Raw genomic sequence first — 24,945 nt, 5'->3', positions numbered from 1 at the left:
CCCGCCCCCGCCGAGACCTTCGCGCGCCCGGAGCTCCGCGGCGCGCGCGCACGAGCCGGGAATCCTCAACTCCAAGCCCCGGGACCCCATGCCCAAGCCACGGCCCGCCACTTACGGTTCCATCGCGGAGCCCCGGGCCCTGGGTCCCCGCCGGCGCGTCCCGAGCCCGCCCGGCGTCCCGCCGCAGCAGCAGCAGCCGGAGCCACCCGCCGAGGCCGAGCAGGCGGCCGCGGAAAACGCATCAGAGCGCGACGCGCAGTCACGTGCGCGGAAGCGGCGGCCGGGCAGGGCGGAGCGGCCTCCTGCAGCACCCCGCTGGACACCTGTCACGTGGGTGATCGTCGTGGATGTCCCAGATCCAAGGCCAAAAAAACACCGAAGAGCACGGACCCCAGAGGCCTTGTCCAAGTCCCCAAACACTCCTCAAGGCTGCTTCCTCTTTTCTGCATCTCCGAGGGGGGAGAGGAAGTATCTAAGGAACTATTAGCATCTCTCCAAAGTTTACTACTGTATTAAGGCGTTAACACGTACCACGCCTTTGTGTCTCTCCAGCAACCATTAAAACTAAGGCCCGCGGGTTTGTGTGTGTGGTACACACAACCCAGAAGCTGAGGGAGACTAACATGCCCAGTGCAGTCTCTCACCCTCCCCAGAACTCAGGGTAACTCTTCTGCCTCCTTTACCTCCCTTCACCTTTCCTGCCCTCGGCGAGGCAAGACTTTGAGGCTTTTCATACTATAAGCACTGAAAGTCCCAGGTCCTGGAGACCCCCTCAGATGCAGGCAAAGCATGACAGACAGCAAGTCACACCCGGGCCCATGGTTTTTGTTGTTGTTGGTTGTTTCTGTGAGTTACCAGGCAAACCTGTCTTAACATTAAAAAAAAAAAAAGTCCTTAGCTTGGTTCCCTCAAGAACAGAACTGGGGACAGTAGTCTCCGTGGTAATTTCATCAAGAACAGAGGAGTACACTGGAAGGGTCTGAGGAGCTGGAAGCTTCACTACACATAGTGGGTTGTTTGGTCTACAGGATAGTGCCAGGGAAACTTCCAGCTCAGTCCAGAACCGTCTCTTTGGTTCTACCCTATCCACCACCTGTTGCCCATGGGGTTAAGGTCTAGCCTACACATCTGGTGACTATTCATCCCATGCAAACAACTTGGGGCAGGCACTTGGCAGCCCATGAGTGACAGATGAGCCTCCCCTGTCAGCATTGATGGGCCAGGGTCTGTGGTGGCAGAGGCTGGAACCATGAGAGAGAGGACCAAGGTGCAAAGTCAAACGCAGGAACATGCTGTTCCTGCATGCGTCTGGGCAAGGCTAGATCTGAGGCACTGGCCGACAGGATCTGGCACTAAGAAATGGAGGTTACTCTGAAAGTGTGAAATGAGATGTCTGGGAATGACTAGTGGTCCTTTGGGGCTTACTTGGGGCTCCAGCTTAAGGTCTTGTCTCCTTGGTAACCTCAGTGAGTGTCTGCCTGAGGGCAAATTCCTCCTGCAGAGCAGGCAGCCAGTGCATGTGCAGGGAGTCCTCTTGATCCAAGATTGGGGGCGATGGAGCAAAGGGACAGAAGAGCAGATTAGCTTTGGACCGCGAGTCATAAACTGTGCTGAAGCGAGGTCATTTGGGGGAGCTTTAAAAAACCTCAACGCAGGTAAAGCAGATCTAAAGTGCAGCTTAGGAACGGGCTCTTTGTAAGGCTCCATCCAGGACTCTGAGACACAGCAAGTTTGCTAATCAACCAATGCTCTTCCTGGGGGCCAGCTGCAACTCTGGGCTCAGGTTCTGTGGATACTCTCTGTATCTTGGTAAAAAAAGCCTCTTTCTTTCTTTCTTTTTTTTTTTCCTCTAAAATTAATACTTAAAACCGACAATCATGAACACTGCAGAGCCTTCCCTACAGAGAGACAGTGAGGTGCTGCTAGCTAATCCCTGGTATGGGCATGGCTCTTAACGCTGGGGACTATGGCAAAGCTCCCATCTCACTGCTATGAGAGGAGGACGCAGAAGCTGGCTACCCGCAGAAGCTTCCAGTCTAGACAGTGGCCATGAGACCAGGCAGAGGTCGACCTGCCCTTCCCAGAATGTAATAAAATCCTAGCCCCCTCCACCAGCATGGGACTGCAGCCTAGAATTATCACTGCAGCCATAAACTGAGGGACAGCCAGGCCAATAACACAGTCAGCGTTACTTAGAGATGAAAACCCTATCTTCGAATCCTGCAGAGGTTTGGAGGGGAAGCCCAGGAGAGTGCTGCTTGATGTGCTGCCCCAGAGCAAATGGCTAACGGGGCTCTTTGCAGGCCACATGGGCATATGGAGATAACAGAGTCAGCATAGCTTCCTCATTCTTTCCAAGTTCTTTTTGGCTCCTTCGTTCTACGAGGAGCAGAGCAAGACATAGAGTGCCCACTGGCTCCCACTGCCCCCCACATTACAGGGGCAGCACTCACAAGCGGCCTCTGGTGGGAGGAGGGAGGGAGTGAGAGCTAGAGCCAGCAGGCATGGATACCTGGGCTTCTGGCGGGTGGTCAGTCCTCAGCTCACCCCATTTCTATGTACCAAACCAAAGGCTGCTTGCTCACTTAGATCATAATGTTAGAAGTAAAAGTTTTTCTCCGATCCTGCCCAGCCCAGCAGTCTGCAGCTGCTTATAAAATAATCACTCAGAAGCTTATATTAATTAAAACTGCTTGGCCATTAGCTCAGGCCTACCATTGACTAGCTCTTACATTTAAACTCAGCCCATTTCTGTTAATCTGTATGTTGCCACATATTCCATGGCTTTATCTGTGTGCCATTACGTGCTGTTCCCTAGACAGCGGGATGGCATGTCCAGAATCAGCCTTCCTGTTCCCAGAATTCTCCTTGTCTGTTTACCCTGCCTACACTTCCTGCCTGGCTAATGGCTAATCGGCCTTTTATATATCAACCAATCAGAGCAACACATTCACAGCATACAGAACATCCCACAGCAAATGTTCCATAAACTGCTGAGTGCTGAGGTAAGGAGGGCTGAGGAAGGCCAGTCCTAGGCACAGGATGGAAGAAATCCTCTGCTTCTGCCTCGAACACACAGACTGGGGAGCTTTTCCTTGCTTTCCTGGCTCTGGACTAAACCAAACAACTCAAGGACACATAGGGAAGGGGAGGATGAGGTACCTGGCCCAACAAACCTGGGGGACTTCAGAGAGTGGACCTAGACTGTAAGTGGTGATATTACAGATATCCACCTGCACATAGGACCTAAGGTAATGGCTTGGGGAGAGACTGACCCCCCCCATGCCTTTTCCTAGAAGGGTAATTATGGTTCAAATGCATCTGTTTGTTAGAATTTACTTTTCATACATTGCTCATCTGGATCATAGTCAAGTAATTTTCAAAGTTATGGGGGCATTCTCGATATTATTAAGACATTTCAGGATAGGAAAAGAGATACTATGAGATAGATAGTTGTTATTTTAGAAAGAGCCTTGGGAGTTGCATTGATGATTCCATTGATAAAGTGTTTGCCACACAAACATGAGGACCCCCAGAATCCACAATGAGCAGTCAGGCATGGTGGTTGTGTGTTTATAAACAGCTCTAGGGAGGCAGAGACAGGTAGATTCCTGGGGCACACTGACAAGCCAGGTTAGCAGAGATGGTGATTGGTGATGACCATCGAGAGATACTGGAGAGAGAGAGGGGGGCGGGAATAGGGGAGCTGGAGAGATGTCTCAGTGGGCAAGAGTACCTCCTGTGCAAACATGAGGTTGGACCCCAACACCCATGTAAAAAGCCAGGTAAGAAAGAACACAAAGTTGGGTGGTTGGGGAGGTGGGGGTACAGGAAGAAGGGGAAAATATGTAAGAAAAAAAATTTGAACAAAAAAATTAGTTAAGAAACAAAGCCAGGCAAGACTGTGTAGGCAGGCCCCTGTAACCTCAGCTCTGTGGGACACAGATGGGGGATCGCCGGGGCTTGTGGTTCAGTGATAGAGCCTGTGTCAAGGGAGTAGATGCACAGTGAGAGAACAGGACAGAAAAGTCCTCCTGTGGCTTCTGTGTACATGCATGGGTGCACACACCCGCACACATACACCACACCCGCGCGCACACACACACACACACACACACACACACACACCACACCACACCACACACACACACACACACCATACCACACACACACACACACACACACACACCATACCACACACACACACACACACACACACCCCACACCACACACACACACACACACACACACACACACCCCACATATATACCACATACTCACACATACACCACACATTTACACATATACCACACACACATACACCACATACTTACACATATACCACATATACACTACATACTTACACATACACCATACCTGTGCACACATACACCAGACACTTACCCTCCCCCCACACACACACACACTTCAAAAATAAAAACATCTAGCATATGTGAGGCAGAGGTAGCAGATCTCTGAGTTTGAGGCCAACCTGGCCTACAGGGTGAGCTTCAGGCCAGCCAGGGTACATAGTAAGACTCTACCTAAAAATAAATAAATAAAAACAATATTTAAAAAAGAGGGAAAGACAAAGGCGTTGCCTCGTGCCTATGACACCAGCACTGGGGAAGTTGAAGCAGAATGATGATGAGTTCAAGGCCAGAAGTAAGAAAATAAATCCTGTGTTTACCCCAAGGCCCTCACAGAAATAAATAAACTTGACTGAAGCACCAAGCAAGAGGTCTGACGATCGTGCGGCTCCGGCAGGTTCAGGACAGGCCCCAGATGGACGCGCCGCAGCACAGCCCTGGCTGTGGCAATGTGAGGTGATGGGTGTTGTGGGTCCCCCGAGGCTCAAGTTCCGGGGGAGTATGTTTCACACCCAGCCTACATATTCACCTTCCTGCTGTCTCAGTGGCCTGGGGCAGAACTGAAAAGTTGTTCAGACAAGGAGGGCCAGCCAGGACCCAACAGGAGCCTGCTCATGCACAGCAGAGGGGTGATGGACCCTACCTCCAAGCAAGCCACCCGTCCTGGGGGCTGTGGATTGTTGGGGTGCTCCACATATGTCATAGAGACCTGCATTCTATACAGGGGAGCCATCTGTCCAGTATCTGTCAAAGGGGTGACTTGGGGCTGTAGTTCAATAGTAGGGTGCTTACCTAGCATGCTTGGGGCCCGGGTTCCATCCCCAGCACTGTAAAATTCAGGGTGCACAACTTTGAGCTAAGACGTTTCTTTGTGGGTTTGGAAGTCCATGTTTGAGGTGCAGAGCAATGAGGTGAACACTGGGCAATAGAGCCAGGGTCCCCTGCATCAGCAGGTAGTGATTTCCATGTCAGAGTTCCCTGAGTTAGTGTGAGCCCAGGGTGGGGGGTGCTTGCAAACAGACCCCTGCCATTGTCAAGTCTTCACAGCCTTGGGAGCATCTCCCTCTTCCTGAGCTGGAGAACCCCCTCCCTGTTCTGGAGAACCCCCTCCCTGTTCTGGAGAACCCCCTCCCTGTGCTGGCGAACCCCCTCCCTGTGCTGGAGAACCCCCTCCCTGTTCTGGAGAATCCCCTCCCTTGCTGGAGAACTCCCTCCCTGTTCTGGAGAACCCCCTCCCTTGCTGGAGAACCCACCCCTGAGCTGGAGAACCCCCTCCCCGTGCTGGAGAACCCCCTCCCTGTGCTGGAGAACCCCCTCCCTTGCTGGAGAGCCCCCTCCCTTGCTGGAGAACCCCTCCCTTGCTGGAGAGCACCCTCCCTTGCTGGAGAGCCCCCTCCCTTGCTGGAGAACCCCCACCCCTGTGCTGGAAAACCCCCTCCCCTGCTGGAGAACTTCCCCCAGTGTTCTGTGGTTTCTGCACCAAACACCCTGTCACTGGGTGTTCCACCCAATTGTGGACACAGGACTTGGTTACACAGCTTGGATCACAGAACTTCTTCCTGTATTCTAAAGAATGGTTCCTTACAAACTCTAGACACCGAATACCCTCTATTCCTCACACAGTGGGCCCAGGCGAGGCATTCCAAGGCCACTGCTGCCAGCAGCCCCTCTTCTCTCTCTCTTCCCTGTGGAGGTCAACATGGATATCACCGCTCCTCCTCAGTCAGTGAGCACACAGTGAACAGAGAGATGGAAGCTTTGCTTGAGGCTGGAACTTATATTTCAGTCCTACCTGAGTGTTCTATTTTCTGGAACCTGCGTATCATTTATTAAGAAACATCTCAAATGTCCCTGAAGCTGAACTAACTAACATCCACACACTGTCCCAATGCCAAAACAGAAGAGAGGGCCACTCAGAAGGCCTGGAAAGACTCCAGGCAGGTCCAGAGGCCTAGATCAGAGTTACTGTGGTACTATGGATCCTGTCCGACCTCTAGCTTCAGAGAACCTCTGCCCAGCCTCTCACTTTGATCTGGAAGCTGCCAGGCAGGTGATAAGAGGTCTTAGTGCCTGGTTCCAGTACAGTAACCCTCCTCGATTCACACAGCCACCCTGCATAAAGTCCCTCTGGAACACGTACAACTAACACACAGGAGTGTCCCCAGGCCCTCTTACAGGGGGTTTGATGATCCTGTTTGCTTGAAGCAAACGAAGGGCCCACTTTAATTCATACAGTAGCAAGGAGAACTTGCCAGAGAGCCTGTGAAGTCGTACAGAGGGCAAGAGGCACAGGAGTCACTGTAGCAGAGGACGGGAGTTCTAAGCAGGTCCCACCTCAGGGTCAGAGCCTCAGAACACAGGGCAAGGTCTGGAAGGACCCACAGGGCGTGTGCTTAGATATTCACTGGGGACCTGGCAGGGTCAGGGTGTGTGTGCCAATGGCTGATGGAAAGAGGCACAGGTAGCCAACTTTCCTGGGTGACACGGGGTTCAGGAGCAGTTGTCTCTTCGGTTGGAGGCCCTTAAGAGACACTAGGAAACTGGGGAGAGTGTCTAGTTGTGAGATTCTTGCTATGTGCAGCTGAGAAGTGTTTACCACCACATAATAATATTTAACTATGGAGTAAGTGCAATGCCTTCATCTGTTCTACTGCGGATGAATATTTAGTTGGCCTCCAGCTTGGATACATTATACTGTACTGATGTCAGTATAAAATAAGAGCAGCTTCCTGTCCCTTGGTGGACTCCTGTCTGTGTCCCTGCAGGAGACACCACACTCAAGAGGAAACACCAGGTAAGTGTACGAACAGCCTTTGCAGACGCTAACAATTTTCTGCAGAGATGACACCCACTTGCACCTCATCTGAAGTATATGACAGTTATAAGTCCTGGTCAACAGATCTGGCTTCCCCACTGATGCAATTGCTGGGAAATGGTTGGACTTAAGGCTATCCCTTCTCTTTTGAAGAGCTTCCCTGATGGGAAGCCAACCACTTCTCCCCATGAACATGAATGAGAAGTAACGGTCCAAATGGCTAGTGACCCCCCATGGCAGTCAACTGCTACCAAGTTAAAAAGTACTCAGTCACCTCTCTTTTTGTTTTGTTTTGTTTTTTGAGACAGGGTTTCTCTGTGTAGCTTTGCATCTTTCCTGGATCTCGCTCTGTAGACCAGGCTGCCTCTGCCTCCTGAGTGCTGGGATTAAAGGCGTGCGCCACCACTGCCCAGCTTACCTCTTTAATCTGTTGGACTAACAACAATGTGGCCTGGCCTCACTGTTCAGGCTATCATCTCTGGCTGAGTACATCTCTGGGGCGGTGGCTATCCTCTCTGGTTGAGTGCATCTCTGGGGTTATTTTCACATCTTTGTGAAGGTGGCAGCCAGGGGCTTCACTTTTCTGATGCAATTCTATGGTAAAATTCAGTGATTCCTCTAAATCCAGGGAGTACTTGAAGGGCTGAATTGAGCCGAGAACCCAGGATTTCAGCTCCCCAGTTTTCAGCCTTCCCACTTTTCCCTTTCCGGGCAAGGAACACACTGTTACCTCCCATTTTGTGGAGACGTCAGTCCTCTGATCACATGGCTGCAGCCTCCACTAGGGGCAGATTTTGTAATTCTGTAATTGACAGGCACACACTGATGCCAGCTGATGGAGGGGGCAGCCATCTTTGAGAGACAAGTCATTAACAGTTATCTTCTTTACCTTCACCTGTTAGAGAAAACTGTCCACTGCGTGAGGTTAGTCCCTGGTCCTGGGGTGGAGGTGGGGAGGGCCAGCGTGCATTCGCATTAGTCATGACTGAGGAAACAAGGACAGTGAGGAGTAGCCACCAACTGAGTAGTAGCAAGTCGGCTGTCTGGTGAGGCCGCCCCAGCAGCTGCCACTGTAACCAGAGCATTCCAGCTGGGGTGCGAAGGAATGACCCACTGATGTAGAGATTCAGTGGAGCGCCTGAGGCTAGTTCAGTGACCCAATAAAACACTTCCCTGCTACAGAAGTCTCTGTGGTTCTCAGCGAAGTACTTTGCTACATAAGACAGCATAAAGCGCCCTGCTGTCCACCTGCTCTCATGGCAGGGGGCAGATTTAACCTCTGCCCCTTTCCAACTATGGCAAATCTGTCTTCAGAATCTAACTCACATAACAAAGATCCACATGCTTGCTATAGGGCAGGCAGCCAAACTTCCCCAGAGACCCTAGTGACTTCACACTGCTGTTCTCATGCAATCTGTATTCATTGGCGCGACAGTCGGTATTGACTGTCACCTTGACAGAATTTAGAATCATCTGGGAGATGGACCCCCGGGCACGCCTGTGTGTGTGGCGGGGTGGGAGGGGGGTTGTATTGATTGAGGTAGAGACCTCTGCCCACTGTGGGCAGTACCATTCCCTAGACCGTATAAATGGAGAAAGGCTGCTGTGCATCCATCTCTGTTGTCTGACTATGGCTATGATGTGAACATCCACTTTGAGGCCTTGACACTCTGGCTTCTCCGCCACCATGAACTCTTCCCCCTCCAGCTGCCTTTGCTGGGATGGCTTGTTGGTTTTAGTTCCTGAGGTCAAGGCTCTCCTCTACCCGCCCCTGCTCTAAGGTGTTCAGTACCGTCTTGTCTTCGTCTGCGCCTTGAATAGTACCTTCCCACTACTGCGTCTCCTCGCTTGCCTTGCTTACTTTCATGGCAGCATGAAATCCCGTTTCTGTGGGCGCCTCAATTTAGTCCTAAGTCTTTCTTGTCACGGACCACCGCCCCCCCCCCCACACACACATGTATAACAGCCATGGGAGATACTTAGTAACAGTTGAATGTATGGATAGAATGACCCACTTGCAGACTAACCACCATAAGTGTGTGACTTATTCTTTTTTCTGCTACCTGCATGGAGACCATGCCCTTATTTGCTGGCTGTTTTACCAAAGAAATGTTCTCAGTGGACACTGAACAGAATGGTGGGAAACACACAGGAAAAGAGATGGGAGATTCTCTTATTTCAACAATGTAATTTAAAATGTCTCTGAGCTCCTTTACCTGCCAGGTCTCCCAGGAGGTTTCATTAGAGAGATTATGGGATTCACAGGCTCTCGGCACACCATCACTACACTACAAAATATTTTAAAATTTCATTATGATATGTGTGTGCACGTATGTATGATGTGTGACATGCAGGCACATGTGTGCCCCAGCATATTTGCGGAGGTGAGAGGGTACCTTTAGGAGTCTGTCTCTCCTTCCACCTTTACACAGGTTTGGAGAGCAAACTCAGGTCCTCGGGCTTGTGTAGCAAGGGACTTTACCCGCTGAGTGCCCTCACCTGCCCACACTGCATTTTTTAAAAAATGGCCTTTCTGTTCAGTAATATCTCTCATGGCCACGAGACAGCTCCAGGAAGCTGCTGGATGAAGGGCTTTCGAGAAGATTTACTTGTGACACAGTTTTTAGTGAACAGTATAACTATTAACACAGTACACAGCATGCCACCCTTTATCACCCACTGTATAAACTGTTTACATATTAGACTCCCCACGTGCAGAAACCTGGTCCAAGCTGTCCATTTCACGGATGAGGAAGCTTGAGATTCGACTCAGGTAGCTTCCAGATCACACAGCTACTCCGTAACACAATCAACCTAGGCCGGCGCCTCTGGACCCAGTCCCTTCCCTACAGCTCCATGCATTGGGTATGCAAGGCCTTTGGCCACAGACACACTTCCCCACTAGAGAGCACGGCGCAAAGGAGGAAGGGAAGGGTGCCCTTCAGCAAGCATCCACAGGCTCCACCGCTCTGGCTTCCACTGCAGGTGAGGGAGCAGAAAGAGCTCAAACAAACCCACATCCACAGCTCCTATGTGGCCGCTACATGCATCTTCTCTGGAAAGGGAAGAAGTGGGCCTGAGCACTCCAGCACAGAGGCGAAGGCCTACCCTGCTCCAGGAAGCTCAGGGGTGTGGGGGGGGAGGGGAGGGGAGGGGAGGGGAGGGGAGGGCGGCGGCTCCCCAAAACAGAGCTTGGCCAGGGCCCCTGTGGCGACAGCTAGGCAGCAGGCATGGGAGACAGGAACACGAGGGAGGAGCCGAGAAGGGACGAAAGCCCAGTCCTCCTAAGACTAGCCTCCCTGCTCAGGGTTCTGGGATGGAGAAGGGTCCAGGACCAGGCCGCCTGGGGCCGCCCTTGACCCCGAGTCGAGCGCGCAGCCGCCAGCAGCCCTCGCCCTGTCCCGGGCTCAGCGTTCCGGGGCTGGGGCGAGGCGGCGGCGGCGGCGGCGAGGACACGCGGCTGGGGCCCTCCGCACCTACCTGTAGTAGCGGTCATCCTTGAACGGCGCCAGGTCCTCCTTGAGCTCGCGGTACGCCTCCTGCAGCCGCTGGCACAGCTGCTTGAGGCCGCTGCAGAGCGGCGGCTCGAAGGCAGGGTACTCCGCGTCCATGCCCGCGCCGCGCTGCGCTGAGCTCCGCCCTCCCGATCGCCGTCCTCGTCCTCGTCCCCTCTGCACCGCCTGCTCCCAGCACAGGCCTCGGGCGCACTTGGGCGGGTCCGGGCAGGGGGAGGAGCAGAGGCTCAGAGCTGGGGAGGGGGCGCGCACAGAGGCGCGGGCGCCACCACGCCACCCGAGGCCCCAGTCGCCGCCCGCCTGCCGGGGGCCCACCCGGGAGAGGGAGCCCCAGCGCGGTATCGTCAGCTGCTCAGTCCGCCCTCCTTGGGTCTTGTATTGAGAAGGAGAGAAACTGGAAGAGAGATCAGCGAGGGAAACCGGCTCGAGGGCGGGCCCTGAGGCCTGTTTTGCAGGGCTTGCCCAAGGCTGGAAGCGGACAACCGCCTTCAGCACCGCGGACAGATCCCGCGAACGCCCTCCCTTTCTGGGCAAGAAAAGCATTGTCTGGAAAACCAAAATATGAATGAATGGATGGATGGATGGATGGATGGATGGATGGATGGATGGATGGATGGATGGATGGATGGATGGATGGATGGATGGATGGATGGATGGATGGATGGATGGATGGATGGGTGGATGGATGGATGGGTGGGTGGGTGAATGAATGAATGATGGATGAATGAATGAATGAATGAATGAAAACAAACCCCTAGGGTTGAAGAGATGGTTCAGCAGTCAAGCACTTTTGTTGCTCTTGCAAAGGACCTGCGTTCGGTTCCCAGCAACCACATGATGGATCACAGCTTCTAGCAATCCAGCTCCTTTCTGCTGACAGCCACAAGCACGCATGAGGTGCACAAGACATACACAAAAATGTAAAAGATATATATATATCTTTTATATATATATATATATATATATATATATATATATATATATACTGGTCGGTGGTGGCACATGCCTTAGTCCTACTACTTGGGAGGCACAGGTAGGCGGATTTCTGGGAATTCAAGGCCAGCCTGGTCTACATATCAAGTTCCAGGGCAGCCAAGGCTACACAGAGAAATTGTCTCGAACCCCTCCCCCCCAAAAAAAACCCGAGTTTGGTTATGTCATAATATTATTTTTAAGGATAATGGGTGGTAGCCAGGAAAAATGCTATGTCCTACTCAAAATACTGCCTGGGGAAAAAAAGAGTCTCTCATCCCACAAGCCTAGTAGTGTGCACACTAAAAACTCAGAATTAACACACACGTGGGATTATACACTAAGAGAGTGATGCAATCTCGTGTAAGTCTAACAGTAAGTGCAGAAACACTTAAGTCAAATAGTATTGTGTTTGCACTTGGATCCAGGGCAGGTTCCCATGGAAGATCAATCTTGGGAAACCTGTTCAAAAGATACACTGTGTGTTCCTACAATTAAGATTAAACTTTAGAATATGGGTCTGCTTTGGTTTTGTTTCTGATGCTGTACAAAATGCCTTTACAAAACCAACTTAGGGAAGAAAAGTTTATGTTAGCTCATGGTTCTAGGTTACAGTCTATCACAGCGAGGAAGTCATAGTGCAGGAGCTTGAGACATGGTCACATTGCATCTATAGTCAAGAAACAAGAATGAAACAACACACGTGTGTTTATAGTCAGCTCTGGTTCTCCGCTCACAGTTCAGGATCCTGGGCCCAGAGAATGGTGCAGTGTGTATGTGTGTTTGTGTGTGTGTGTGTGTGTGTGTGTGTGTGTGTGTGTGTGTGTGAAGTATGCACATTCACTTGCCTGCAGAGTCCTGGGGTAGCTCTCCTTATAATCCAGAACCCAATGCATAGGTATTTCCTCCCAAATGCCACACCCAGAGTTTTCTGCAGTCAGTCTCCTATATGTCCATTTTCCCTCAATACTAAGTGCTTTACATATATGGAGTTGTGACACATGCACTATTTGGAATTCTTCTCTTTAAAGCATGTGAGTGGCACATCATTATGAAATTTTTAAACAGCAGTGGTGTATGACAAGGCACAGAATCCACTCCCTCTCATTCACAACTTTATCGTTCTGATGTTTTTGTTGTTATAAGTAGTGCTCAATAGAGCTGCAACAAATATAAATATGGATAATATTTATATTTCAGATTATATCCTTCCAGTAAAAAATGAAGTCACTGGGCTAAAAAGAATATAAACATTATAAACATTTTTATCAAGGAAAACATCAATCATATAAAAAGCTAATGAGCCCCCCTTATTTTACATGAATTCATGTGGTAGTCTGAATGCGGAGGTGTGGCTTTGTTGAAGTAGATGTGGCCTTGTTAGAGGAAGTGTGTCACTGTGGGAGGTGGCTTTGAGGTTTCCTATGCTCAAGATAACACCCAGTGACACAGCCCATTTCCTGTTGCCTTCTGATCAAGATATAGCCAGTACCACGTCTGCCTGCACTCCACCATGCTCCCCGCCATGATGATAATGATAATGGACTGAACCTCTGAACTCTAAGCCGCCACCTCAACTAAATGTTTTCCTTTATAAGAACTGCCGTGGTCATGATGTCTGTTCACAGCAATAGAAACTCTAACTAAGACAACTCATATGCCATGAATGCCAGCTCTATGAACGCCCAATTCCAACTTCAAACTGGGATTTGTACTTATGTGAAGGCAGTTTTAAATAAAAACAATGACTCTCTCAATCTCTAAAGGTATAATTTAAGGCAAAAACTGCTTTGTTAAAACAGGAGATACTTAGGTAGGCAAGGCGATGAACATCTATAATCCCATTGCTTGGGAGGCAGGAGGAAGAGGCAGTAGTATGGGTAAAGATGAGATGAGCCTCATCTACAGAGCAAGTCCCAGACCAGCCAAGGCTGCATAGTGGGGGTGCGGTGGGGGACACTGTAGAACCTTCAGGTTAATGACCCTCAAATCACAGGTAACTACTTGTTCTACCAATTTGACTGTCTCCATCCTCCACAACAGTCTTGTCCATTATCAAGCATCTGATAAATACTGTTTAACAACTGAAGAATATCATATCCCTGTAGCTTAACTGGGAGCAGACATCCAACCTAGGAATAAGAGAGACTGGGAATTCTGTAAACACAATGACAGTGAAGTCTGTGGGCACAAGGTCAAAGAGTGTTTTCTATAAATGTCTAACTTGTAATACAGCAGTGAAATTCAGTGAACTCAGATCCCCTCCATGGATCTGAATGAACCAAGAAGCATGAAAGACTCCACACACTAAGTCATAGCTTTGCTTTCCACCAATCAACACTCAAGCCTCCTGCATGAGTGGATACATTTTTTTAAAAGTAGATGTCACTTACTGAGGTTGACAAACATGTTATTAATGTCATAAATTATGGCTATGGAGATGCTGAGGTTAGTGGCTTCTTTCCTGATTTTGGGTAAGCCTATTGAATTTCCTAGGGAAAACCCCCACCATTCTAAGAGGGGAGTCTTCTGGATTAAGCGCATCATCTGGATCTGGCAAATCTGTCTGCATCACCACTCTAAGAACTCCTTGACAGCATGAAGTGATCCTCACCCAGAGTTGACCTTGTAGTGCTTTGGACTCTCTGGGGCATGATCTGATGTTTATTGAGACTGAAGTAACATTCAGTGCCCCATGGTTCAATTAAAAAGAGGAGTCAGGCATGCAGTCATCTACCTATAGTTCCATCTGGCTGCTTGGAGCAGGACGATCACTGGAGGTCAAGAGTTCTAGACTGGCCTAAGAAACACAGCCAGACCATCTTAAAAATAAACAAACAGACTGGAGATAAGGTTCAATGGGTAAAATGCTTGCCATGCAAGTATGAGAACTGGATTTCAAATCTCCAGAATTCATGTAAATGCTGAGGTAGCCTGCCTGTGACATCAGCTCAGAGGAGGCAGGGAGTCCCTGGAGGAAGATGGCTAGACAGATTAGCAAAAATTGAGACTTCTGGATACAGTGAGAGTCCTGCCTCAAGATATAAGGTGGATAGAAAGCCACCAACTTCAACTTCTGATGACAACATGCATGCATAAGCACATTCACTCCCATGTGCACTCATGAGTATGCAACACTCATACACACCACACACACATACATATTCCCAGAAATGAAATAGAAATTAATCATAATGCTAATGAGGTTTTGAAAACTACTAAGTACATTGTTCACCTAAACGAAAATTAGCCAATATACATTGTGATACATTTTGATGCATCTTAAAAAGGATTGGTGGCAAAAAGAAGATGTACCACTTGAACTTGTGCTGTGTGTATGGTGGCACATATTGTAATCTCAGCAGTTGGGAGGTGGAGGCAGCTGGAGCAGAAGTTTAAGGGTATCTGCAGCTGAAGGGAACTTCAGCTAGCCTGGGATACAGGACACCTTGTCTCAGAAAAAAAGATGACAACACACTACTTGAAAAGAATCCTCTGCCTCTTTGTCTTTTTGAAACAGGAAGTCTCAGGGGAAGAGCAGACTGTGCCATCTGCACAGCCACCCTCTGCTTTGTGGCTGGTCTGTGGATCACATTCTAAAGGGCACTGTTCCTCTTGAGAACACATGAGACTTTACAAAGAACCATCAAATGGAAAGGACTGCTCAGATCATTTTCATTCTCTGAGACAAATTAAATAAAGGTCATCAAGAAGACCTGCCTGGGAAATGACTGGGGAGGGCAATGAATCACAAACAGCCAAATGTGATGGTTTGTTTCACTCTTCCTTAGAGACCATGTAAGGTTCCTGCTTTTATGGCTCTCAGCTGAGATACTCCCTGAATGCATTTTCCACCAACATGGGCACGTACCGTGCACCTGATGCTTGGCTAGGCATTTTTCCAGCACTGTCTTACTTGGTATTCTCTGCTATCTTGGAGACAGGTATGACTATTATGCCTATTTTTAGACAGGTAAGGCTTCCAGAAAATTTGCACACTAGTGTCTCAGATTCTGTCCATATGCCAGAGAGGCTTTCCTTCTGTACAGTGTGACTAACCAACACTTTTGACCTAGCTACTTCAACTCCAAGTATACTGCTGATTTCATTCTTGGATAGATTGTATCCTTTTTTTTTTTTTTTAAGCTGAGGATCGAACCCAGGACCTTGAGCTTGCTAGGCAAGTGCTCTACCACTGAGCTAAATCCCCAACCCCAGATTGTATCCTTTTTAATGAGTATCTACACAGCAAGGAATGGGTGTGGTATTTGAATGCTTTTTTTGTGTCATGTTACTTGCATGTTTACACAGAATTGGTTCATTTCTGATCAACTTTTTCCCCCATTATCTGTAAGATGTCAGTGGTTTCAACACAGGAAACAGAATTCATAATATTTTTTTCCCTTCTCAGTCATATACATCCTAGGTCAGAAATTGATTTATGTTGTATCTTAGTATGTAGGGACACAGTAGGATCTCCTTCTAGCTACATACCAATAGCTTTCAGCTACTCACACTTGCTTTGTCTTGATAAGGCTAGAGAGCCAGCCCATCACTAGAAGTGGTGGTGCATAGGGGCCAGGCGTATAGCTCAGTGACTGGCAAGCATGAGGCCTTGGGCTCCATTTCCAGATCTAACCTTGTGCTTTCTATGTTGTATCTGCAGTGGAGACTCATTGACCTCCTCCAATCTTTAAAACCATGAAGTTCCACCTGGTCAGCAGTCAGCGGTGTATGGCATATAACTTGACATTTCTGGACACTGATATTCATAGTATCCTCAGAAAAATATGTATTGTCCTGTGGGTTTGTTGTTGTTGTTGTTATTCTGATGCAATAGAAAATTTACATCTTGGTTATTTCTAGAATGCAACAAGAAGCTTTGTCCTTTTATAACCTCCCCTCCTAGGTTTTTATTAAGCTATGGATTTATCATGGTTCCCTAGTATATGATGTATCTATTTGTCTCTGTCTAGAAATGTGTAAGTACTTTACAGTAATACAAACTATAAGAGTCAAATTTCCCTAAAGATAATAAACAAATACATTTTGGGGTTTTTTGTTTGTGTTGTTTTTGGAAACAGAGACTCTCTACAGAGCCCTGGCTGTACAGGAACTCATTATGTAGACCAGGCTGGCCTTGAACTCAGAGGTCTGCCTGCCTCTGTGACTAAAGGCATGAGCCCCCAACAGTCTTTAGTTAGCTCAGTTAACCCAAAAGGAAACTCAAACATTAAGTCAGTCCTGACCCTGGCTGATGAGTTTGCTGTTGTAATACCAGTTTCTAGAGGGAGAAAGAGTTTTTGCTCTTTGTCGGGCCTGCCACCCAGCTCCCAAACAAATCACACAGAGGCTAATTCTTAGTTATAAACGCCCAGCCTTATCTTGGCTTGTTTCTTGCCTGCTTTCCTTAACTTATATTATCCTGTCTATCTATTGCCTCTGGGCTTTTCCCGTTCTCTTGCTCATGTAAATCTTACTCTTACTCCATAGCTGGCTTTGTGGCTGGTCCTGATGTCCTCTTCCTTCCCCTCTCTTTCACTCTATCCCTTCTCCCAGATTTCTCCTCTATTTCTCCTCTCTGCCTGCCAGCCCCGCCTATCCTTTCTCCTGCCTCACTACTGGTCATTCAGTTCTTTCTTAGACCATCAGGTGCTTTAGACAGACACAGTAACACAGCTTCACAGAGTTGAACAAATGCAACGTAAACAAAGGTAACACACCTTCAAATAATAGTCTGCAACACAAAACAGAAAGTGAGGCCTGGTTTCCCTTCCTGATGAGGTCGTCTTGTTTGGGTAGCACTCCAAGAGCTTTATGTTGAGAGCTGGGCTCATGGAGAAATGTGCCCTGACTTTCCTCCACCCAGCCCTTCTGGAATATGTGAAGAGTGGAAGGAGGATTTCCTTCAGAGGTGATGTCACTCACCAGGAACATCATGTCTCGGACATTTCTTTGCAGGAAGGTTTTCTACTAACGACTCAATTTGCAAGAGTTCAAATGTATGGCACACAGCATCCACCAGATTCTTCTTCTTCACAGTAGTCTCTGTGTGAAGTCACGTCCTCCTTTCATTTTTCATCATCCCACGCTTTCTCTTTTAATTTATGTGTCACGCTGATGTGTGTCTAGTTTGCCCTCATGGATGGCCTAGTAAGTGATCTTGGAGGGCTTTTTAACCCTGGCCCACCGTTGTGAGAACAAAAGCCTTCACCAGATCCTCACCAGGCTTGCATCATGATCTCATCCTTTACTCCCCAGAATTGTGAGAAGTCAACTGCAGTATTCATAAGCCGCCCAGTCCATGTGTGGCTGAGTCAGTACTGGTGATCTTCATGCTGCAATGAGGAAACATGCAGAGATGCCTATTACCATCCCCAGTCACCAGCAACTGAACACACAACCAAGTACACACTCAACTGCCGCCAAATGGTTTTAAGCTGAGGTTTTAACTGTAACGCCAGTATTTTACTTAAAACAGTGTATAACAAAACAAATGCAAAACCCTCCACTCTAGTTGCCGAGTGGACTGGCCTGGGAAGAGAGGGTCGGCCACTCAGAGAGAGGCAGGCCTCTGCAGATGTGAGGGAGGAGAGCTACAGGGGTTGAGCAGCAGTAAGAGCCAGCAGGACTTGGTGGGGAGCTCCATGGGACAGGAAGAAGGACGAACCCTTCTATGGGACTCTGGAGTACTAGATGCTGGGTGGAGAAGAAGACTCGGCATCTTCAGAGACAGGTTAGTTGGCAACTGCAAGGCTGGGCACTGTATTCTTCAAAGCACAACTGCCTCCCACCCAAACCAGGCATCATGGTGGCAGACACCATATGTGCTTACTGGATGTATCAGTTGTGTGACTTAGATTGCCAACCAAACGCCCCTCCAGTGCCCCCGGATCTGAGACTGGCCTGTTCTGGTACACACACACACACACACACACACACACACACACACACACACAACCTCAAACATGCTGGAGTCGTTTCCAACCAACCAGGAGAGTTGGGAGTTAAATCAGGAATCTTAAAAGCTGGTGGTTAAGCAGAGTCATCATGAAAAAGGAAAGCTGCTGAGTGCCCAGCATCTGGGGCACTGGTGCCCCTGGAGAGGGACTTTGGTGGGAAGATTCACATCTCCTACTTAACTGTTTGGGTGTAGGGCTTTGCAAACATTAGCTAAATGCTCGATCACTGAGCTATGATCCCAGCCCTTACTTGAGAGTGCCAGCCTTCAACTTGCAATCCTCCTGCCTCAGCCTCTATGGTGGCTGGGTTGATGGGTCAGGTGCCACCAGGCCCAGGCTATGATTCCTGTTTTCATGGAAATGAACACATGTCAGGGGAGCTACATGAAAGCTATGCTGTTGTCTGCAGCTGTCCCATCAAGGATATCACAACAAAAACCCGAGAAAACTGCATATTAAAAAAATGATTACCCAGATCAACAAAGAAGGGCAGCTAATATGTGAGGGAGGTTACAAATGCATCTCAGATGTTTCACTGCTTTTGTCTCATTTAAAAATGAACATAAAACTGTAAACAAACATTCATGTTGAAACGCCATCAACTGGAATCCGGTTGTTGCTAGGAAATGTCTAGGAAAACAAAAGCTTTCTGCACCAGTGAGTTGGTTAAATGGGGGTTAAGATGAAAGCATACTATCTATTTTGTTGTTTGTAATCATGTCATCTTAGTCCAGGACGCTCACATACATGTGTAACCCTCACGCTTTGGTTTGCACTCTTGACTCTGGAGTGCTGGTTGTCAGTATTTAGCAGCACAGCCCTGTTCTTAGTGCTTACCTCAGGAGTGTTGCATGAAGGAGACCATGTCCCGCACCAGGGACCAGTGCACTAGCAGGGACCAGTGCAGGCTGCTGCTCCTCACTTTGTGGTGCTAGGGAACCACATCCACGTGGACATACAGAAGGCATTCCTGTGATCAAGTTGCCTCTCATGGTATACCCACCACCTTAACAACAGGCTTATGGGCATGGTGACTGGGTCAGTAGACAACGATCCGCTCCGTACATTTTCATAGTTCAGAACCAGACCCGTCTCTCTGACCTTCCCCTGCCCTTGTCTCATTGTTCGGACTAGTTTTCTGTCAACACGACACAAACTCGTCATCTGAAAGGAGGGAACCTTAAGAAAAGGCCTTCTTAAGATCCAGCTGCAGGGCATTTTCTTTTTCTTTTTTTCTTTTTCTTTTAAGCTGAGGATCGAACCCAGAGCCTTGCGCTTGCTAGGCAAGCGCTCTACCACTGAGCTAAATCCCCAATCCCTGGGCATTTTCTTAATTAGTGATTGATGTGGGAGGGTCCAGCCCATGTGGCTGGTACTACCTCTGAGCTGGTGGTTCTGTTTTAAAAGCAGGCTGAACAAGCCATAGTGAGCATGCCAGTAAGCAAAAGCCCTTCCTGACCTCTGCATCAGCTTCTGCCCCCATTGCTCCTGCCCTGTGTGAGTTCCTATCCTGACTTCCTTCAATGATTAATAGCGATGTAAAGTGGAAGCCAAATCAACCCTTTCCTCCTCAAGCTGCTTTGCTTATGATGCTTCATCACAGAGCTCAGTGGGCTGTTCTGTGGGAGTTTTAAAGAATATGAGAGCAGTGCAGATGATAGAGGCCTGGCTGGTGAAGTTCAGAGGGAACCAAAGACCCCATTAAACCATATGAATTAGTCATCTGCGGTTCTGGTTAGCTGGCTGAAGAACTGGCTGTGATTAACAAGAGACCAGAACTATTGAAAGGAAACCTTTGCTTTGCTGAGACAATCAGTGCTGGTCAATTGGAGCTGAGAGATTAGTGGTGGTTAAGAAGAGACCAGCACCGTCGATATGAAATCTTCAGGGGAGCTGTGTTCCAGAGACGGCCAAGGTTGTACCTTACACTGGCAGCCAGATTTGGTAATCTAAGAGTCACCCAGATGGTACTAGTTTTGAAGATAGGAAGGGGTCATGGAGAGCAGCTGAGGCTTGGCTTATTGGTGAAGGTGCAGCCTCAGTGGCAGTTGAAGGCCCAGGACTGAAGGGGTCATGCAGAGAAGTCGAGTCTTGGCATCATGAAGAAAGCCTATGCAAGGCTACAGGTGCAGGTGCAGCCCAGTTGAAGCAGAGACCCCAATATTTGGAGATGCCAGAGCCATGGGATGACCACCAAGAACAGCAGCAGTGATGGAGTGGAGCCAGCTGCAGCCCAGAGGACGAGCTGTGTGTGCTGCAGAGGATGGAGCTAGAGAAGGGACCCCAGCCCCTCGGAGGAGCCCAGAAGATGGTGAATGGATCCCAGACATTGGACATTGAGTTGTTTACATTTTTGGATTTTAGTTTTGTTTTGATTGTGACTGTGCCCTAGTCCTCTCTTGAAGAAAGTATTTTTAACTTCTTTTTGATTTTACAGAAGCCCACAGTTGACAGACTTTGAACTTTTGAAGAGATTTTGGAATTTTACAAAAACTTACAATTTTAAAAGAGACTGAGTATTTTAAAGAGACTGAATTTTTAAGTGATGGCACACCTTTAAAATTTGGAATGTTTATATAATGTTGATACTCACATGTGATCTTGGGGATGAACAAGCAATGGTTATGGCTTAACAATGACATCTGTCAGACTGACAAGGGGTCACTCACTCTCTTTGATACTGTGTCCCCCACGCCCCCACGAAGGAGAGGCTTCCTCTGAAGTTCTTCTGTCAACCCCGAAAGGAATGCAGTGTTATGAAATCTCGGTCACAAGAATTCGCTACTGGAGAAGAAATGGAAAAAGCAAACATTCCACTTCCAGCCCAGGGAACTCTGTACCAAGCTTCTCTGGTTGTAGAGCCCACTCGGGTTTTCTTTTCATCGTTTTTTCCCCCTTTAAGATGATTTGTGGCCCCCGTTCTTCTTCCCATCACTGAAGCCTCACCGTGTGGATGGGCCTTTCCCCCTCCACCTTTGCTCTGGAGTTTTCAGGACAAGCACTTACTCTATACAAGGCTGTCCCAAGCTGACTTTAGACTTGGAGTCTTCCCGTCTCCGCCTTATAGGTGTGTTCCACCATGTCCTGGTTTTTGACGGTTGATTCATTTTTATATTGTGTGTATGGATGTTTCACCTGCATATACTGTTTGTGCACTGCGTGTGCCTGGTGGCCACAGAGGCCAGAAGGTGTCAGATCCCCTGGAAGTGGAGTTAGAGACTCCACGTGAGCCGCCATATGGGCCTGGGAACCACAGCCAAGTCCTCTGCCAGAGCACTATTCTTGATTATCAAGCCATCTTTTCAGCACCCACTTTAAGTTACTTATTTAAAGACATCTTATCACTATGTAATCCAGACTGGCTTAAATTCCTGAAATCAAGTGATCCCCCTGCCTCAACCTCCCAAGGGACTTGGTCTACAGTTCTAACACCCACTTTCCCTGTGTTCTGAGTTTCATGTTGTGAGTGGGTCCAGTGCACATCGGGAACTTTGCATGCCCTTTCTTCCGTGTATCTACTGTTAGCATGTTTCAGCAAACCGCATTACTGAATCATCAGAGGGCCACTTTGAACTTCCCAGCAATGCCGTGAGAAGGGATAGGTAAGCAATGCTGAGGCCAGGCTGCTGCTGGCCTGCAGAATGGCGGTCTTGGTGCCTCTGCCATCAGTCAGCTGTGCTGGCAAAGCTGTGGCAGAGATCCATCACAGCACAGGAGCTGGGCTGCCACTGCCGTGGCTGACCGGCAGGCAGAATTCCTCACCAGGGACTGAGCAGGTCTGCGTGACTCGGTTTAAGAAGCCTGACCCATCAGTTAGTTCTTCCTCGGAGCTGTGGCTCAGTTCTCTAACAAAGACTATTGACTTCAAGGGACACTAGCCCACTTAGCATGCGGCCCTGGCAGGCCCTGCCTTTCTCTCCATTCCCTCTGCTTCCCTAAAAACCATGAGATTACATTCCTAAAGCTAGCCCCAATCTATTCCCTCATGTGGTCACTTCTTCCTCCTGAGACCAACTACCAAAGTCCAGCAATCAGAAGCCCCCTTTGGCTCATCTAATTAACACACCCAATTAAAATTAAACACCTCATCCTAACACAGGGTTTCCTCCTTTACCTTTATAAACTGCCATTTGCCTATGGGCCACCTCTGCCTCCTCTCTATCCAGAGGCAATCCTTTGTCTCTCTGGGACAAATATCCCTGCCTCCTTTCCCTTGTCCCCCTCCCCTTCTCCCTCACGCTCTATCTCATTTACAGCCGCATCCTAGCCCATCCTAACCCAGACCTCCCCCTCTCTTCTTCAGATGACACCTGCAAGGTCACTGGCTGCTGTTTTTCTGTCAGAAAGCAGCCACGCTAACCTTTCTTCCCCCTTTAACAAAGATCTCTGTGAAAGCAGGTGTTTGGGTGTGGTTTGTGCCTAATCCAGGATCTGGAAGGGAGCCCCCCACCCCTGTGGAGGAGTCCCCTTCAGCACCCACTTTCCTGCCAGCTTCCCTGAAGCTAAAGTTAGCTTTGCAGCTTAGCACCTGCTAGGAGGTGTGGGTAAAACCAAAATGAATGCTTGTTAAGTTCATCTCATGAGAAGAAGCTCTGTAAACAAGGGGGAGACTCCCATCTCTAGGTGCAGCACTTGGGAACTGATAGGCGGGAGCAAGCCAAGTTGCTAACTCCTAGGGCCTGGGATGGACCAGAGTCTAAGAGTTCAATAAACTATATGACCTGCAGCTATAAGGTAGCCCTCCTTCGCCAGACTACAGGGCGGGATCTGTAGTCATCAAAGACACCACTTTTCCCACTGCTGGAGATGGGGCCCCAGCAGGGACTGGCTGTCCCATGGATGAGTGAGGGAGGACCAGAGGAATGGTTCCACACAGCTTCACAACAAAGGGCGGACCTGAAACGTCTACCACGGATAAGAGACCACACTCCCACCTCTTCCAGTCAGCAGCAGGAACCTGACAAAGGCAGGAGCAGAAGTCAGGACCCGAGGGCGCACAGAAAGAAATTCATTCTTTGAGCACAACCCACAAACAGGGGAGTTACACCTGTATTGTACTCTGCTGTGTGGGCTGCTTGCCTTTGCACTCGGGAATGAGAAAAAACAAGCAACACAAAGCAAAACAAGAAGCCAACCAAAACACTGGTCAGCTTCAGCTCTCAGTGACCTGGGAAAATAAACTGTACCTACTACTGGACCAAAGTGCAAGACCTTGTTATGTTCATACAAGATCCTTGAGGCAACATCTGTCAGATGCTTCCTGTCAAAGGAGGACTCACAGAAGACCTTTCAGTCCAAGAAAGAACTGAGAGAGCTCAGTTCCCATCAAAGAATGGGATGGCATCAGGAGGACCCAGTCTTGCTGTTTGGGAAGTCAAGAGAAGCACTGGGCCCTCTCTACCCTGAGGGTCCAGGAGGGTAGGGCTGGCTGGCCCTGCTGAGGGAAGGCAACTGGATTGGTGGCTGAGGACTGCTATGCACCCAGCCTGTATCCATCCAGCTCCCTCCTCCTTTCAGGGCTGCTGTGGAGCAAGGGAGTCACAGCTGTATGTCTGATGCATGCCTGCGAAAGCACCAGGCCAGGGGCACTTGCAGAGGAGCATGGGCTAGAAGGGCAGACGGGATTCCTGAGGTTCTAAAAGCTGAGCGGCGAGGAGGTTCAAACTGCTCATGACAACAGGAAAGATCTGGAGTTGAATACTCCTTCAGATGTATTTCTCACTAATATAAACAGTCCTTTCACGTTTAGGGCTCTGTAATTTCCCAATTCTTACCTGTCTCCAGCTTCAAAGTCTCGATGCGTCACAGAAGGCCCCCGCCCGACTCAAGAGAACTGAGTGCTGGCTGTCACATCCTCTGTGGGACAGGAGCACACTTCCCTGTGGAGAGAAGCAGAGAGCAGGAAACCCAGAGGAAAAATCGAAGGGACCGTGCACCACCGTCTGCTCCTGACCCTGGATTCTTGCTGGGCTTTTTGTTCCACAATGGCACAATCTTCTTCACTTGAAGCCATCCATTTGGCAGAAACTTAAAAAGACCTCAGGAGTGTGGCCGCTTGAAATATGAATAGCTTCATATTTTCAGCAGATGGCACAAATGTACATTAATCTGTGCTCTTGTGATGTCTGTGAGACAAACTTTCAGACTTTAAAAATTCAGATTTGAAAGTACTGACGTGAGAACACCTCCGGAATGGACCAGCTCATCAGGGAAGAGCAAGGATAGCCCATCATCGGTGATTGATTATGAATAGGTTATTACTAAACAGGAGTGGGAAGCTGGAGCCCGGCACAGCACCTGCCTTTAATACC

The 24,945-nt window shown here is 48.9% G+C and overlaps 1 protein-coding gene across 2 annotated transcripts in view; it reads right to left on the bottom strand.

Moving 5' to 3' along the window:
* Tmem181 (transmembrane protein 181) overlaps positions 1 to 11,079 on the bottom strand; it is a 51,018-nt gene extending 39,939 nt beyond the window's left edge. The window contains exon 1 of one of the 2 annotated variants that reach the window (XM_036168809.1): positions 10,666 to 11,079. In XM_036168809.1, the coding sequence (XP_036024702.1) occupies positions 10,666 to 10,796 (131 nt within the window). In that variant the 5' untranslated portion in view covers positions 10,797 to 11,079. Of the gene's footprint in view, positions 1 to 115; positions 244 to 10,665 lie in introns of those variants that run through there. The other variant, XM_036168811.1, reaches the window with a different exon arrangement.
* Positions 11,080 to 24,945: the final 13,866 nt, after the last annotated feature.

Source organism: Onychomys torridus, chromosome 19 (genome assembly GCF_903995425.1).
Source record: "Onychomys torridus chromosome 19, mOncTor1.1, whole genome shotgun sequence".
Taxonomy (NCBI): Eukaryota; Metazoa; Chordata; class Mammalia; order Rodentia; family Cricetidae; genus Onychomys; species Onychomys torridus.
Note: the sequence above shows the minus strand (reverse complement) of the source record. Positions and strands in the feature narration are given on the sequence as shown.